This window comes from Notolabrus celidotus, chromosome 2, assembly GCF_009762535.1.
Source record: "Notolabrus celidotus isolate fNotCel1 chromosome 2, fNotCel1.pri, whole genome shotgun sequence".
In the NCBI taxonomy this organism is placed as follows: Eukaryota; Metazoa; Chordata; class Actinopteri; order Labriformes; family Labridae; genus Notolabrus; species Notolabrus celidotus.
Genome location: NC_048273.1, coordinates 25,598,304 through 25,614,952, shown reverse-complemented (window position 1 = coordinate 25,614,952; position 16,649 = coordinate 25,598,304). Strand labels below are relative to the sequence as shown.

The window sequence follows — 16,649 nt, the reverse complement described above, 5'->3', positions numbered from 1 at the left end:
TCTCTCTTAAGATTGTTTCCTACTTGGTGCACCTTTAAATATGTTTAGGAAGAAGGTTTAGAGGTCTGTCATACTCTGATAGCAGCCCCGAACTTAGTTTGCATTCTTGCAGTTGAACAGCTCGTGCAAAAACAGCTACAACTGTGTCATGTTAGCATGGTGTTTTCATCATGCTCTTTCTTATCTTTCTGTAATAATCTTATATCATGAAGGATAATTCAAAGAAATCAGGGACCACTTATGTCATTTTAAGGCTGTGTGAGGGATCAAGTCCTCCTGCATACCATCCAGATCCACACCGTTGTTTTACCATCAGATCACTCAGATCACGCGTTTACTTTGGCAAGCTTTTGTGTTCTTGGCCGGTCGCCCTCTCTGCTTATAGGCTGACAAACTGAATGATTGACCTGCGTATTGATGGGCAGACTGACACCCCGCAGGCTGGTTGGTGGAGCTGAATATTTGGCCTGCATGGTTGACCAGCTGGTTGGCCGTTTGCCTGGTTTGAACTCGTGCTGGCTCGCTGACAGAGAAGTTCAGTGATCTGGTGAACGTCACACGGTTGTTTAGACTTTTAAATGCCTCACTGACTGATTGACACCTGATCCACAAACAACTCCACCGTCAGTTCGTTTTATATTGTAGTACCTTGATCTGACCACTTGAGCGTGCCAGAGAGTATCTTTACCTCATGCTCTCTTCATGCTCTGCAAGACACAATCAATTAACTCACCATGTAAACCAAAGAGTTCATATTTCCTTGACTTAAATGTGTGTGTACTTGAAGCTGTTCAGACTCACACACTTTAAGAGTTGAATGCTGTCTCAACCCTGGACCCAAGGGCGTATTCTTCACTTTAACATTGGTGGGAACATAAAGTTATGGCTGCCCTGGAAAAAGAGGGATGTCTGGGGGTTGTCCTTATATATGTAAACTCAAACCGAACAAAGCATCATATTATGTTTTTAAAATAACACTTGCTTTGCATTTGATGAATTAAGTTCACATTATAAAAAGGCTTAAGCAGCCCTCTTTATTATTTTAAATATATTATATTAAAGCTGCTGTGAGGAACTTTTGATTTATATCAATTATGGTGGCCCATTGTGGACAAAGTGACACCTCTTATCTCTTGTTCTGTACATGCAAAAGTAGTGTTTTCAACAAAAACCTCACAACAGAGAAGGTATCAGTGTTGATGTTTATGGTTTTGTTTGCTTTTGAAGGTCATAAAGAGGCATCAGTGTTGGTTTTAGTCTGTTTCTCAGCTGGTGAAAAACTGATCATAGTGCCTTTAAATAATGGAAACAGAGAAGTTTACACTTCACTCTCTTCAGCTGCATTATGCTCTTGCAGCCTCTGTCCTGCCTGACTCTGCCTCCCTTGCTGCCTATGTGACCGGTATTTGCAGCAGAAAAGATCCTGTTTTATACACGTTAACAATCATTACAAATTAATCTATAATATTTCTTACTAAGTTAAATGTCTCAAGTTAGGTTGACTTTGCAATCACACGCTAAGGTTTTGTCATTTCAGAGTCCCAAAGTATGTTTCAGGAATGTTGATTAGAGCCCCTGTGAGGGCAGCAACACAAAACAGCTGATGCTGAGAGTGTTTAGTGGACACAGGCCCTTAAGTTATATTTGAATGTACTGAATTCCCTCCATCCTGGAGAGCAAGACAGCAAGAGAGCAAGAGACCAAGAGAAAAGGTACACATACAAATGGAAAATGCAGAAGCTAAATCAGGTTGATTGATGAAGCCTGGCATTGCTCTTTGTTCCTGTTCTCATTGAAGCGTAGGAATCACACTGCAGTCTGGACTCTCTTCGTTTACAGCTTAGTATGTCAGTGGATCCGACCATTGTCACTAATGGCTAGATAATATTAAAACGTTATTCATCTGGACATTTCATTACGTGCTGAAGATTTGTACCGCCCCTAACTGATTCTACACCCTCACAGAGGCCACACACTCACTCACTCACACACACACAAACACATGGCTATGCACAGAGAGCGTGATTGTTGTCTACAGCTCTCTCATGAGAGCAGCGCAACTTGATGTTTTCAAGTCAAAGACAGAGTGGGAATGAAAGGGGGAAATCAAAAGAAGTGGAGTCATTACGAGAGTCAGAGAAGAGTTCAAGCGGATCAACAGGAGCAAAAATAAGTGCTTCTTGATCTTTTTTTCTTTCTTTTTTATCTTTTGGGTCTGTCTGTCTGTCTGTCTGTCTGTCTGTCTGTCTGTCTGTCTGTGTTATTCCCTTTTATAATAAATCATGTTTTCTGTCAAAAAGAGGGGGAATGGTACATTATTCTGCCACTCATTTCAAATCAACCTTTGGCTTACTGTAATGTAGATATATTCTGATTCCCTCTTTCAACCCGTTCAAAAAAAAGAAGGAACCAAAAACTTTGCAAGCGAAATAATTCCAACTCGTTCATAAATGTTTGGATTCATGTAGACTCGTATTCCTCTAGTTTGAAGGTGATTGAGAAATAGTTTTCTTCTTCGTCTGGTACATTGTATCGCTAACTGATTTGACCCTGCCTGCTTTCCATCCAGTCAAATTTCCCAACAGTACACATAAATGAAGTCACAATAGCAGGTTCAGCCTTGGGAATAAGTGGTTACCTGAAGCACCATGCCTCAGAGGGCACTGGGTTGAGCTTTGGATGTAGAGGCCTGCCCTAAATGTGATGATACTGACCTCTTTCAAATTAACCACTACCCTGATAGCCTTTATCTCTCTCTGATTGACTCTCATCCACCTATCCCTCTCCCTCACTTGATCAACCACATGCTCCCCAACCCTCTGTACAGCCATGAGAGAGGAGAAGAGTTAAGAGTGTTTTCAGATCCAGTTGGAAAAATCCTGACTTAGTCTATTCTGAATGCACTAAAAGAAAAGGACAGGGGAAAAGCGGAACTCTGAAGTCACCTCTCAACAACTGTGGGTTTTAAGATGCTGAGTTTTCTTCAGCATGATTCTTAGTGCTATTGTTCAGCTTGCAGGCTTCACTCATGTGATACCTTCAGCCTGTCTTTGTGTGATACAGACAGATGGAGGGACGGACAGACTCAGCAGCATATGATGGAGAAAAGAGAGTAACAGCAGCTGATAAGGAGAGGTGAAAAGTTCAGGTACAACACTTTATGACCTGCATCAATAATTATTCCATTATAGCGATTGTGCAACAAATGTGAAATATACAATGTTTCAGATATGTACTTTAAATGAAGACAAGATACCTAAAGTTTATTGTTTAGCAATGAAAGATCTATAAAGATGCACCTAAGATATTAATAACGTCTGTGCTGTATTACAATAGATGAAAAATGAAGTTGTGTAAGAATAACTGCTGTTTTACCATCATTGAGTCTAATGTTGAGAACAAATGTACGTGTAAATTAGTGATGCTTTGAGTATGCATGCAATTTTTTTGCATAAACTGTATGATACAAACTGCTACTCACTCACTTGTTCATTTGGTTACTAAATGCAAAAGCTAATAACCCATAGTTTACTGATTTAAGCTATTTTTTTGTTTTAAAAACAAAAAAGTTTAGACTAGTAAAGCCTTTCTTTATCTTAAACCTCTCTTATGTTGATCACTGACAGTCTTAAAAGCCTTAAATATGGTTCTTAATATAATTTGTACTACCTTTTTTGCTATTTCAGTTTTTATGGAGCAACTTTGAGATTTAATCTTCACTCTTTCATCTATAAGTGGAGCGTTTTTGATGATTTGACTTCAGCTGACCAAGCTTTTTCTTCCTCGCTGAGTTAAAACAGCAAATCAGTCAAACCACAGATTTCAGACATCAAACAAAGACAAAAACTGACCTACAGTCAGATTTCTTTCTCTTATTGTTCTCCGCAGACGCTTCCTTCCTCGTGTACATCTATCATACAACCTCCTGCTGTACAAAATCGATGACAACAATACATGGCTAACTGCGCTGCTCATGCACTTTTGACCCTAACAAAAGGAAATAACACACAGCACCTGTACAATGTGTTACAGCCTGTGCATGTGTGTGCAGATGGTCATATGTGTGTGTTTATCATCCACGGTGGAAATGCAAACACACCTGGAGTAGCTGACAGCTACACTTTCACACATATTATATAATACCCGGGTTACAGTAGCTCCATCTGTGGTCAGCACACACAGTCTGTTTGCACTCACACACGGCCCTAAATTGACCAAATAAACACACAATTTGTTTGTACATGTGTTGGTTTTAGTGTGTGATTGTGTGCCGTATATGTGTGTGTGTGGCTGGGTCCCACATGTGCGACCTGCTCTCGTGGGAAGGATTGAGTTTGCTTTTCAGACTGAGGTGTGAGCATCCAAACATATGAGCTAATAGACGGAGGAGAGGAGTGATGGATGGTTTCGAGGGAGAGTGGAGAGGAGAGAGAGTTAAAGGAGAAAAACAAACTGGAAAGAGAAAGTAAAGTAGTATTTCAGTAAGTCAGCACTGCATTGCACAGAGAGCTAAATTCAGTTAAAACAATGACCACGTGTGATATTTTTAATAAAGGAGAATTACAATATAATATATTCTGCATTATGGTGAAGTCTTAACCATGATGAACCCAAAAGGTAGTCTCCATCAGAAAGCTTTAATATATCATGAGGACATCTATAAAGGTATTTTATACCAAAGGAAGGCTCAGATTTTCAAAATTCAAAGGCAAATGCGACTGTCTTTGGAGTTACTTTTCCTTTTTGTTGACAAAATACTGAATAAATGTCCTTGTTTCAGTTCAGGCTCTGTCTTACTGAAGAATATATGAGCTGCTTCTGGTCAGTATTCATAAAGTTTTACATTTAAAACGCTTTCAAAACATGCAAACTCTTGCACACTTTTGCAAAGTGCAAAAGTATATTTAAAAGCAAAGTTTTGGTCCTAGACCATCATCAGACAGACGTTAACTCTGATCCTCTCACTCCTCTTTTAAGCACCTATGATATAGATGTGTAGAGATTGTTCTTCTTTAGTTGTTAATACCGTGCCCATACCCAAATCTATCAGGGTGCATGTACTTTATGCCTTATGATACACATATTTCTCTTCTATTTGAGCAGAAGTGATGAAGTGTGAGTGTTATAAGAAAGGCACAGACATCTTTTTGGAACAAATTGCCTGCTAACCTCAGGTCCATCACTACTGTCTCCACTTTTAAAAAAAGACTGAAAACATATTTATTTTCTCAAGCGTATGAATGATATAATGAATGTTGTGACTGGATGCATGTGCAGCAACAATTGCTGTTTGTTTGATTGCTGTTTCTGATGTATGTTGGGTGTATCTATTGTTTTTCTGTTTTTATTTATTCTATTTGTTTTCATGTTTTAATTCTCCATGTAAAGCACATTAAACTTACGTGTAATGAAATGTGCTTTATAAATAAAATTGTTATTGCTATTGCTATTGCAAGAGGCAGAAACATTACGAGTCAATAATATCATTTGTCAGACAGATGATGTGGTGATAAAAGAATGATCACCTCTCATTTATCACCTCTGTGTGACTGCTGAAAGCTGGGACTCAGGTGCTGCAGACGTTAATATGATTTAGAGCAATGTGACAGTGAACAGTGACAGACAGATGATTTAAAGGCGTGTTTTTCTTGTAGCCAAAATGAGATCAGATTAACGTCATCTATGAGGGATTGAAGCCTGCAGCCAAATATCATCCCACAACTGCTTTAAATCAAGCTACAGTAGCTGATAGTGACAAATGCAATCAAGAAAATCTTACTTAATCTTTGAATCTTACTCTGCAGTGTTTTCAGAAGGGTGTGAAAAAACGTGCATTACTTTTAACCTATTGCTGTCAGCACGGCAGCTTCCACTTAGCTACTCACATCTTGTACATAAAGAGCAAACTTCTACATCTACAACTTCACGGGCAATTTACTGCAACAAATTGAAGCTCACAGCTGTGCTGCACATCTGCAACACATTGCTCGTTCACGTTTGTGCTTCTTTTATCTTTGTGTGGTACAACCAGTCCCAGAGATACTGTAAATGCTCATTAAATGTGTGCAAGTGCTAAAAATGATTATAGTGTGACGTGTATGCATTGGCAGAAGGACATCAGCAGTCAACTTTCTGCATGCAGTCACACATGAACGTTTCTGAGAATCTTTCAGAGTTTCTAGTGAAAAAGACCCCCAAAAGAAAGATGAAGAAGGACAAAGTCTGCTACAGTCCAAGTCTTTCTGGCAGCCCTTTCATTTTGTTGTCTATTTTGCAAAGAAAAAAGTAGTTCTTCCTACCTTCACATAGTCCACCGTGGCATCCAGGCTCGCAGCAGGCTCCCTGGGGAACACAGACAAAGACAAGGTCCTGTTCAGTGAACACATCTCACTACTGAATCCCAGACTACTCGGTGCTGATCTTCAGTTCCTCTCTGCAGTTCCTGTTACAGATGAACTGCTGAGCTGGTTGGGTAGAGTCCAGGTGAGCCCCCTGACAGGTGCTGATGCTGCTTCTTTAGAGGTTCAAACACTGTTCAGCTGTATAAGGTGATGATAGCGTCAGAGGAGGAGTGGTGCTTCTTTAAAAGGGTCTGAATGGATGTCAGTGGTCCAAACACGTGCCCATTCTCACCATATGTTAAACTAAGATGTTGAAGCTGCTCTGTAAGGGTGACGTCTGCTGTTCTAGTTATGGAGTCCAAAGTTCCTCTGCGTGTAAAAGAAAATCCCACTCCTCGCACTGAGCTGCTTTAAATCTCAGTCTCTCCTTTTTTCTGTCTGTCTGTCTGTCTTTCACTCTTTCATTCTTTCTCTCAGTCAGTAGTAAACATGTTCACTCACCGCCTGCCTGACTTGGCCACCCTCCCTCCCTCCCTCCCTCCCTCCCTCCCTCCCTCCCTCCCTCCCTCTCTCTCTCTCTCTCTCTCTCTCTCTCTCTCTCTCTCTCTCTCTCTCTCTCTCTCTCTCTCTCTCTCTCTCTCTCTCTCCCTCCTCCCCCTCCTTAAAAACTCCCATCGCAGCCACATGGCTACTCCTCTGGGTCCACTGACAAATTCACAGAGAGGTAACAACACGACACAGCAAAGCTAACCTCTTCTGTTTTTTCTCTACTATTGCACTGTTTATTTCATTCTCCGAACTCTCTTTGTCTGCAGTTTTCTTTTCTTTTCAAACCACACTGTGTTTTTTAAAGGTAGGAACACAAAGGAAACTGTTTCAGGCACTTTTATTGAAGGATTTGTTTGTATTGTCCTTGGAAAATGTCCAAAGCAGGTGACATTTTTTCCACTGCTCTCCATCTGCACCGTGAATATTGCTACTTGAGTGTATTAAAGTAGCTCAGAGTCTCTCCACACAGGAGGCTTACATTCAGGAGCTCAGTGAGAGAGGTAATTAGCTTAAATCCTCAGCTACATTAGCAAGGTTGGTAGTTAAAATCCCATAAGTCCACACTGGTGTTCCCACGGGAATATTAACACGGTCCCTTTACTTAACAAAAACAAATATGTTCAGCTCTAATCCCTCTCAGTTTAATATGGCCGGAATAATGAGCAGGGTTTAGTTATGTAACTGAACAGAAGCCTCCATTCACAACAATGTATAGTCTTTATTCTCAGAAGGTGAAGTCAGGCCTCTATGTTTGCCTCAGCAGATTTTCTCTGCAGACTTCACTTTACAGAGCAGAGGATGCTCAACCTCAGTTACCAGCTCTCAGCAGATGATACAACTCCAACTTGGCTGTTAGCACTGAATGCATCTAAATGAATGCAAACAAAACCAGCGCACAGAGATGTTATTTATTCTGCAGTAAAGTTAAACCCTTTGGAGGTGCTTTGTGAATTAGATGATACTTTTTGTTGGCTCATTTGCACATGTTCACCGGGTGCAAAAGCTGAGCAATCCTTTTGTGAATCAGGCCCTGATTGTCCTGTTACTGCAGAACTTTGACTTTTTTTTCCTCTCAACTTTTACTTTTTCTTTTTTCTTTTCATTTGGGAAGGGTAACATCGAAAAATGTGCAACACTTAGATATTTGTAGTTATCCTTTTCCAGTCTTTTATATGCATAGAAAGAAGTCATATGTCCAGATAGCCACTCAGTGCTGAAATGTTTCTGTCCATCATCTTTCTAGGTGAATGCATCCATTTATACACTTGGTATTTAAGCACATGCTGTACATATACATTAATCTTCACCTCTTCCGTCAGTAATCAACACTCATTTTCCTGCATACACCCCTTACACAAACCATCAGATATATAACTATTTACATAAGAACTAAGGGAGCTTACATTAATGTATTATTCTCTAAGGAAGGGGGAGGGTTAATACCTTGATGTTGGAGTCATACAAAATCTGCTTGCCCTGGGGTTATACATTGAATCCACTTATTCCCAGTTTGATCAAATTTGTCCTTTTGGATCATCAGAGAGTAAATCGCTTTCTCCATTTTAAATATTTCCAAAATTATTCCAAACCAGTCATCTACTGTGGGTGCTGCTGGTTTAAGCCACCTTCTGGTGATGGATTTTTTACTAGCTGCTAAAAGCACTTGCAGTAGCTTTGTATTACTCCTCTTTTTCAGATACAGAACATGACCCAAGCAAAGGGCTTCAAAGGTCATGGGTAGTTGAGTTTCAAATGTCTTGCCTCATGTTTTGTGGACGTCGTTCCACTGTAAACTCAGTTTAGGACAGTCCCAGAATACATGAAAATGATTTTCCTCCATTGAGCCACATTGTCTCCAACACATCTGTCTTGTTAACCTATATTTTCCTTGGTATGAAGTCTTAAAGTACCTCATAATATTTTTCCAGCAATGTTCTCTAACTCTCTGGAGTTAGTTGAAGACCACTGAAAACTGCAAATAACTTCTACTTTTTCATCTATTTTTTTCCAGCAAAATGTTAAAAAGTCAGTCTTCCTTGTTATCAAACATATAATAATTTGCTGACTTTCTTACTTAGAAACTGAGATACGAAGGGTTAATTTAACAAAAGATGAAATTTCCAAATGTCACTTTTGGAAATTGTGATGATCATTTTACATATTTCTTTTATATCTCAGATGAAATGACAAAACTTGAAAATAATTGGCAATCAATCAAAACAAATGATAACTTCTAGCCCTTGTCTTGTTTCTGGTTTTGTTGTTGTCCTTTGCTTCTGCTTCTCAATGCTCATCAGGATGATGTCACATCAAAAGAAATGCTTCATGTGGTGAAGATGAAGACAAGATAAGATGGAGAAAAAGAGAGGAATGAAAGAGTTCCTCTGACCCTCAGTTGTACACTGACCTCTTACTGTAGAGGTATGTGCTGCTTTGTTAGACTAAGTGGTTGGCTGGACCTCAAACCTGAACCACACCAACCGCCTGCCCCCTCCTAACCCTTGCCCTGGGCCCTCTGGTCTGAGGTGGGAGCGAGGAGAATCCATGCATACCAGACAACACCCGTGTATAAACCCCTCCTGGATTTAAATTAACTACAGCAGAGGGAAATTCCACTTTGTTTTCACTCAGGGAGTTGAAAGGTCAAAGGTGCCCTGGAGCTGATGGAGAATCTTACACCCAGGTCTTCAGGTGAGGGGCAGTTTCTCCGCCCCGCTTCTTGATCACAGATGGACATTAAGAGCGCATAAATAAGAATACAGGGCCGCTGTGATGAAATGAGATGTAATGCTCACATTAAGAAAAAGGAAACGCTAATTTTTGCAGCTTCCTTCAACCACTGAGAAAAAAAACGTGTGCTGGTTTGATTGGAAAGAGTGGCTAGCAGGATTGCACACCCTACATGTTAAAACAGACAATACTGGAAAGAGCTACACAGCTGCACAGAGACAGCACATTGTTGAACACAAGATGAATCAGCATGCAGGGCAACAGTCTAAACTTTTTCCCCTTGGAGACCCCCAAAACAGACTGTGTGTCCTTTACAGGGGCGACTTATATATCTGATTTTATGGTATCTCACAAAAACCTACTTCAATAACCTAGACCATCACTTTGAGTCTACGCAGGAGTGCATTTAACCTGGGTTCTTCCTTATGGCCAGCAGGGGGTGGCTGCATTGGAAGTCTTACTGTGTAAAAACCAGATAGGCCAAATTAGCTTACTTCTCATTTGATTTATGACATTAGGAACCATATCTCTGATGATTTGGTTGTCACACTTACTAGTTTAATTCTCCTTCTCTTCTGTTCTTTGGGGCGTGGTTACCTATGATTGACAAGTTTACCACAGTTTTTAACTTAAGCTTCACAAAGGTAGCTCAGAAACCGATGGATCATGTCACAGCTGCTTGGTCTGCTTCTCAAGTCAGGTCTATTAATGGATGGTTTTCTTAAAGCTTTGTTTTTACCGATAACATTTATCGAGTCTGATAGCACCACAAGAATCAAAGCAAGAAAAAACGCTGAGGCTAAAATGGTAAAGCATTCCAGTCTAAACAACCGGACCACAGCTAACTTTGCCTTTTCTGACCATGTTGCTGAAACAGCATCAGATGCTGGATTTTTCTGCTTCTACGACCACAAACCTGACCTGAAACACAGACAAGAGACGGAGCAAGGAAAGAAGGAGAGCGTGGAAGAGAGCGAGAGGAAAAAAATAACAAGAGTAGGAAGGAGGGAGAACTCGCCGCAGTCTTTTTCTGGCTACTGTTGTTCTTTTCACTTCACCGCATGATACTCAGTATGACCACAGCTGGCTTTACACTGGGATACTCCATATTTGTGTGTGTGTGTGTGTGTGTGTGTGTGTGTGTGTGTGTGTGTGTAGGTGTGTGTGTGTGTGTGTGTGTGTGTGTGTGTGTGTGTGTGTGTGTGTGTGTGTGTGTGTGTGTGTGTGTGTGTGGGAGAGAAGGAGAGAGAGAGTGACAGACGGACTGTGTGAGGAGTTTGGAAAAAACCATGCAGGGTGTGCAGGCGGCCTACAGAGGTCAGTGTGTTTTCACAGGAAACTATCAACAGACATAGTGAGACGTTTTTACTAATAAGGTGTGTTTCCAAAGGTCTTCTTTAACCCCCCCTGCACTGTCAACAGTCTAATCGTTATTCTATATTCATTATTAATTTGACCATTCATAAGTAGAGATACTGTAAGTGGGAAGTAAACATTGATGCATTGTCTGGTATTTTGGGACAGCAACAGTAACAAACTTTGAGATCTGCATGATGAAGTGTGTGTGGGGGCGTTTTCAATAAGCATTATTTTTCAGTTGAATCTGTAAACAAGCTATTGAGTTAAAACTGGGGATGCACAGTATGTCGTTTTTGAGCCAACACTATAAGTTTAATTTATATTTTACATGTTTGCATTTTAAAATGTGGAGTTTATGCACACACAAGGATAAGACAAGTTAAGATTTAGTGAGAAAAGATTCATGTGAGATGTCATCTACTTATTGCAATAATTTTGTCTTCATTTTTAAGTCTCGATTCAGCCACGGGGCCATCAAAGTCAGCATCCTCATTGGACTAAAGTAAGAAGTCCGTCCGTCTGTGGTCAGACTTCTGTCCCTGATGTTGTTGTGGATCAGACTGTGAATGTGTGTAGAGATCACATCATACAGAGCAGGTAGGGATACATCCGCTGAATAGACTCAGGATACTGTTCCAAATATGCCATTAGCTGTTGAAATCCCTGGTCTTCTCCCTTGAAAAAGGCGGGCCATAAAGGGCTGTAAACTTTCTCCAATTCTAAAATCAGCACTAAGGCACACTTTTTTCCTTGGATTCCAGCTCAGGACAAATCTGTTAAAGCTGATAAGAAACGTTTTCTATTATTGGATTCCAATGCAAGGAGAAAAAAAAACACACTTATCGCTGAAGCCTTTATCTCCATGACATTTTTAATTCTTTTACTGCAGCACAAATAGAAAAGTATTCACTCCACCCTCTTAAAAAAATATCTGGGGGAGAGGGAGGTCTTTATTTTCCTCTTACCTCCTCATCTCGCAACCTTCCCTTTATGAGCTGCATTGAGTCACTCGTCAGTCACAGTCTGCTGTTTGTCAAAGGTGTTCAATCATCAGTTCATAAATAGAAGAAGATTTTGGCTTTAAAGCAGTAAAATTCATGTTTTTAAGTCATTAGTTTGCTGTATTGGCCTGATTTGATTTAAAATAAAGCGATAAATTAAGATAAATGGAAAGTTCAAGTGGGTTTAAACTTGAGTATGTTGATTAAAGTAAAAGTTGCATGTGCTAACAGTCTGTCTCTGTCTGTCTTCTCCTCCCCCCCTCTCTCATGGTGGTCTACTGAGGTCAACAGAAAGATAAACTGACCAATGGGGAGCCAGTGCAACATAAGGTCAGGGGTCAGAGGTCAGCTGACAGAATGAGGAATGGAAAGTCAAGATCGAGTGGCCGGTGGTTACATTCCTCTGAGATGTACACGCCTTCATCTTTTTATAGAAAAGTCCACTGTGAATTGTGTGGAGCTTCAAAACAACCACACAGAGCTGGGAGGAAAGTCTGGACGCTTTTAAAGCTACTGTTTGATTTAATGATGCTACTCAGTTTATATTTAATATAAAAAAATTTAAGATTGTCTTCAGTTACTAAATCAAAATGAGAGACGGTGGGTGTTTCTGGGAATGTAGGGGCAATATTTAAATCATCCTCACTTGGAACAATAGGCAAGATGAGATGCTACAGATGTTTCTACAAAGTCCAAGTAATCAGAAGATAATTCAAAAATTGCTCGACAAACAACATCAATGCACATTAAATCTCTGTAAACCCAATAAGGTGATTTTTCATTAAGCGAAATTAGTGAAAATGTTCAATACAAACAGACATAAGCCTCCTCCACACATGCACTCCTAACAATTTGTAGCAATTTTCAGGAACTTTGCCCCTGAAATTTTCCAGAGTTGCTCTTTCACACATGCTCCTCACAGCTTGAAGTCTTCCCTGTCATATAAGGTGGGTGAGTCTCACGAAGCAGGACATGACATCAAAAGCATGCTGTAAATCCCACAGTGCAATATTATCTACAGCATGATGGAGGATGAAACAGCAGAAATCTACACTACAGTGAGAGTTTTTGCATTGTATCAACGCTGTGACAACAGACAGTTGTGCAGACACCTTCTCTGTTCTTGACTTGAAATTATTCTCCTTCTCCAACCTCAAATAATTGTATTCATCCTGTTATCAGTCACTATGCAACGTTTTGCACATGTTGCATGATATAAATGTCTTCACCACTGTTAACTCACTTGCTGTGAATTTTCCTGAAGATTTCCTGCTGTGTTCTCACATCAGCTCACCCCAAAATCTAGCAGAAATCTCACCGCTGTCAGCTAAAAGCATAGACTGTATATAAAATGGACGTCATCTCCCTCGGCTCGAAGTGAGGCTGCCACAAAAACTGCTCCCCCTAGTGGCCGGCTGCAGTATAGGTAAAAAAAATCTGTCTCCCCAATTAATTTGAGCTGCGGTCACACTTTAAAAATAAATACACATCGTACGAATAGTCCTGTTTTTTCTGAAAAGTTTATTTTTCGTTAGTTATTAGAGGTTAAAAAACGCGGTTTTACTTCCGGGTTTGCTTTGATTGACAGCTGCCGTAGAGAGAAACTCTGTAGGACCTCGGGACGGTACGCTGTAGGGCAGAGTTTGTTACCGTGGAAACACAAATTCCCTACTGCGCAGACTCTGGCTGCAGAAAATTTAAAAGATGTCTGCGTTCTGGAACGGGATATTTTGGCTTCAAAACCGTACAATGGGAAAAGGCAGAGCGACGCTGTCCATTATATATACAGTCTATGGGTAAAAGTTGTCGGTGAAGTGGGAGTGAAAATGTAACCTCTTTGCATTCTCATGTGCAGCCTATGCATGAAATTTAAGGATGTTTTCTGCATGTGTGAGCAAAGCTATGGTAAGGTTTGTGAGTAAAATACTGAATTAATCACATGTAAGACTCTCCACAGGCTTTTAGAAGGTTATTTCAACTATAGCCATGAGCTGATTTTTACTCTTGAGAGCTGAAGTAAGGCCAGCTGATTTTACAGACTAACAGCAACCTGCTGAAAATGACTCAGCTACAGAGAGATGTCTGTGTTTTCAGACATATTACCTATATCCAGATCAAATAACACAGACAATGAGGATTAAAATCATCTCGACTCCCATGTTGATATCCTAAAACAGGGGAAGTGTGAGATCATGTACCAGGAAAGCCCTGATATTTTCATGAGACATGAACCTTTGATGGAATAAAAGTGATGTTATTCAGCCACCTGCACAGGTTGAATTTGACCCAGACAAATTGTCCTGCAGTATGTCAGCGCTGTATGAAATGTATCCTGCATGGAGGCAGAAAGATGGAGAGACGAGACAAAAGGATCACAGTAATCTGTGATCTGTCCTGCCACACCCTGACCTACAAAGGTAACCCAACTGCTGGGGGCTACACACACACACACACACACACACACACGCACACGCACACGCACACACACACACACACACACACACACACAAACACACACACACACACACACATACACACAAAGCTGGCTGCATCAGATACAGTCTGTTGAAACTCTACACTCCTGTTAGAGAGAGGGGAAGACATGATGAGGGATGAAGTGTGTGTGTTTGTGTGTGTGTTCCCTCTGAAGTTGAGCTAACTGCTACTCCCCCCTCAGGGCTCTTTTACAGACTCGCCTTCTACGTCCAACTCTGAGCTCTCTGTCTAAGTCCTGGCTCTGATCGGGTCCACACTTACTGTTAGAAACCCAAACAGACTTTACCTTGTTGTTCTCTATGAAGACACAAACTACAAAATGCTCCAGCACAAACTTTTAAGGCAGCTGAGGCCAAGTGTTTGAACCCCAAAGGATATAATTTTGGCTGAGTGTTTTTAATTGTGCCAAACTTTCCTTCACTCTGTAGTCTATAATTAAGGATTATGCAGCACAGATTAGGTAACAGCTCAGTGACATAAACACCATCATTCACCATGAATGTGGAAGACCAAATCACAGACTGGGTATTTCAATCTGCAGCTGAAATGAGCGCTCACATCAGCGGATCATCACATGTTTGTTTACCTGTAACCATGAAAGTCATCGATGATGTTCTGCACCAGCGGGGAGGTCAAGGGTTTTTTGACGTGTCCTGGAGGCAGTAGTGGCTGCATGTGATTGGCTCTGGGGTCCCAGGTGTAGTTTCCGTGGGCGATAGTGGCCCCTCCTCTTTTACGCCGCGGCAGAGTTCCGTGGATTGAGATTGGCTGGTACGAAGTGGCAGGAAGCTCTGATAGGCTGTTGCAGGGATCAGGAGGGAAACTGAGAGAAGAAAGACACATTTAATTCAAGTTTCCCGAATTAAACAAAGACAACCCAAACCTTTGTGAGGCTTCTTCACTTGGAAAAAAAATCAATTTAAGGTGTTTATTATCATTTAGTTTCCTCCTGACAAACTATTCTCTCACCCTCACAGCCTCAGATTTACAATCTGTTGACTTGTTCCAACACATCAATGAAGCTTTTTCATGCTTCTTCTAATAAACACATGATGCTGTATATTTACTAAACTTCATCTTGTGTTTCATCTTGTTCATATTTTCCTCTAATTCAGCTCGACATATTTGTTATTTTTGGAAATTTTGGGGGTTTATGGTTTGAGAGTTTGTCCAACCTGTCATAGAAGCAACACAGAACAGAGAAGCAGATAACTATTTTAAACTTTTTCCTTAGTAACTAAACTGTTGTCTAAAAAACATTCTTAGCTTTATTGTTGTTGTTTAGTTTCTCAAAACCTGAGTTCACCCTGTAGGGAGAAAATGCAGCATGCATGAGGCACCGGTCTGGCCTCGTGGTTAAATCCTGCACCCCATAGTCCTCAAAGCGGGCAGCCTTTTACTGCTCCTCATTCCCCTCCCTCTCTCTCTCTCTCTTCCTAGTTTCCTACTCTATCCACTGTCCTGTCCTCTACGTAAAAGCATAAAAGCCCCAAAATAACCTTTAAAAAATGCAGCAAACAAGACCAACTCCAAGCCGATGTAAGAAACCCAACTCACCCCGGCCTGGAGCTGAGGAGGTCCATGGAGGAGGCGAGGGAGGCCTGGAGCCTCCTGGAGGAGCAGGTGCTGCTGCCGGAGACTCCCAAAGAGGAGGAGGGGACGCCAGGGTGTGCAGAGCCTCCACCCAAGCTGTGGTGCGCGTGCAGGGACCTTGGCAGGCTGGCAAAACGACCCTCTGCCATCATCCTCAGCTCTGTATGAGACATCAAAACGTTAAACTCAAACAGAGAGGAAGTTTATCTTCTACCAGCACTACAAGGTTTTAATAGTTAACCCCAGTCATTTTGATTCACTGAAGCTGGAGCACTCATCATCATGATGTGGTCTACTCAACAAACACTCTAAGGTTACAAAATACATACAGTATGTGTTCATTAGCAATGACGTCTCTCTTGATTGAAATGTAATGATATCTATATAAACAGAATCAGAATCAGCTTTATTGGCCAGGTATGCTTGAACACACAAGGAATTTGACTTAGGTAAACTATAAAACAGCTTTATATTAAAACACATATCATTATAATAAGACAGTGCATCAAAACAACAGGGTTGGGGGAAACAAGTTACACAGTAGTCCGTCAGAGTACTCAAATTACTTTTTTGCAGTATG

At 40.8% G+C, this 16,649-nt stretch overlaps 1 protein-coding gene across 2 annotated transcripts in view; it reads right to left on the bottom strand.

Annotated features, from left to right (window-relative positions):
- The window catches only part of bcar3 (BCAR3 adaptor protein, NSP family member), an 84,237-nt gene that overhangs the window by 28,381 nt on the left and 39,207 nt on the right, over nt 1-16,649 (bottom strand). For both annotated transcript variants that reach the window (XM_034700150.1, XM_034700156.1), the window contains 3 exons: nt 16,034-16,229; nt 15,063-15,299; nt 6,300-6,342 (listed from right to left, as the gene is read on the bottom strand). In XM_034700150.1, the coding sequence (XP_034556041.1) occupies nt 6,300-6,342; nt 15,063-15,299; nt 16,034-16,229 (476 nt within the window). The remainder of the gene's footprint in view (nt 1-6,299; nt 6,343-15,062; nt 15,300-16,033; nt 16,230-16,649) is intronic.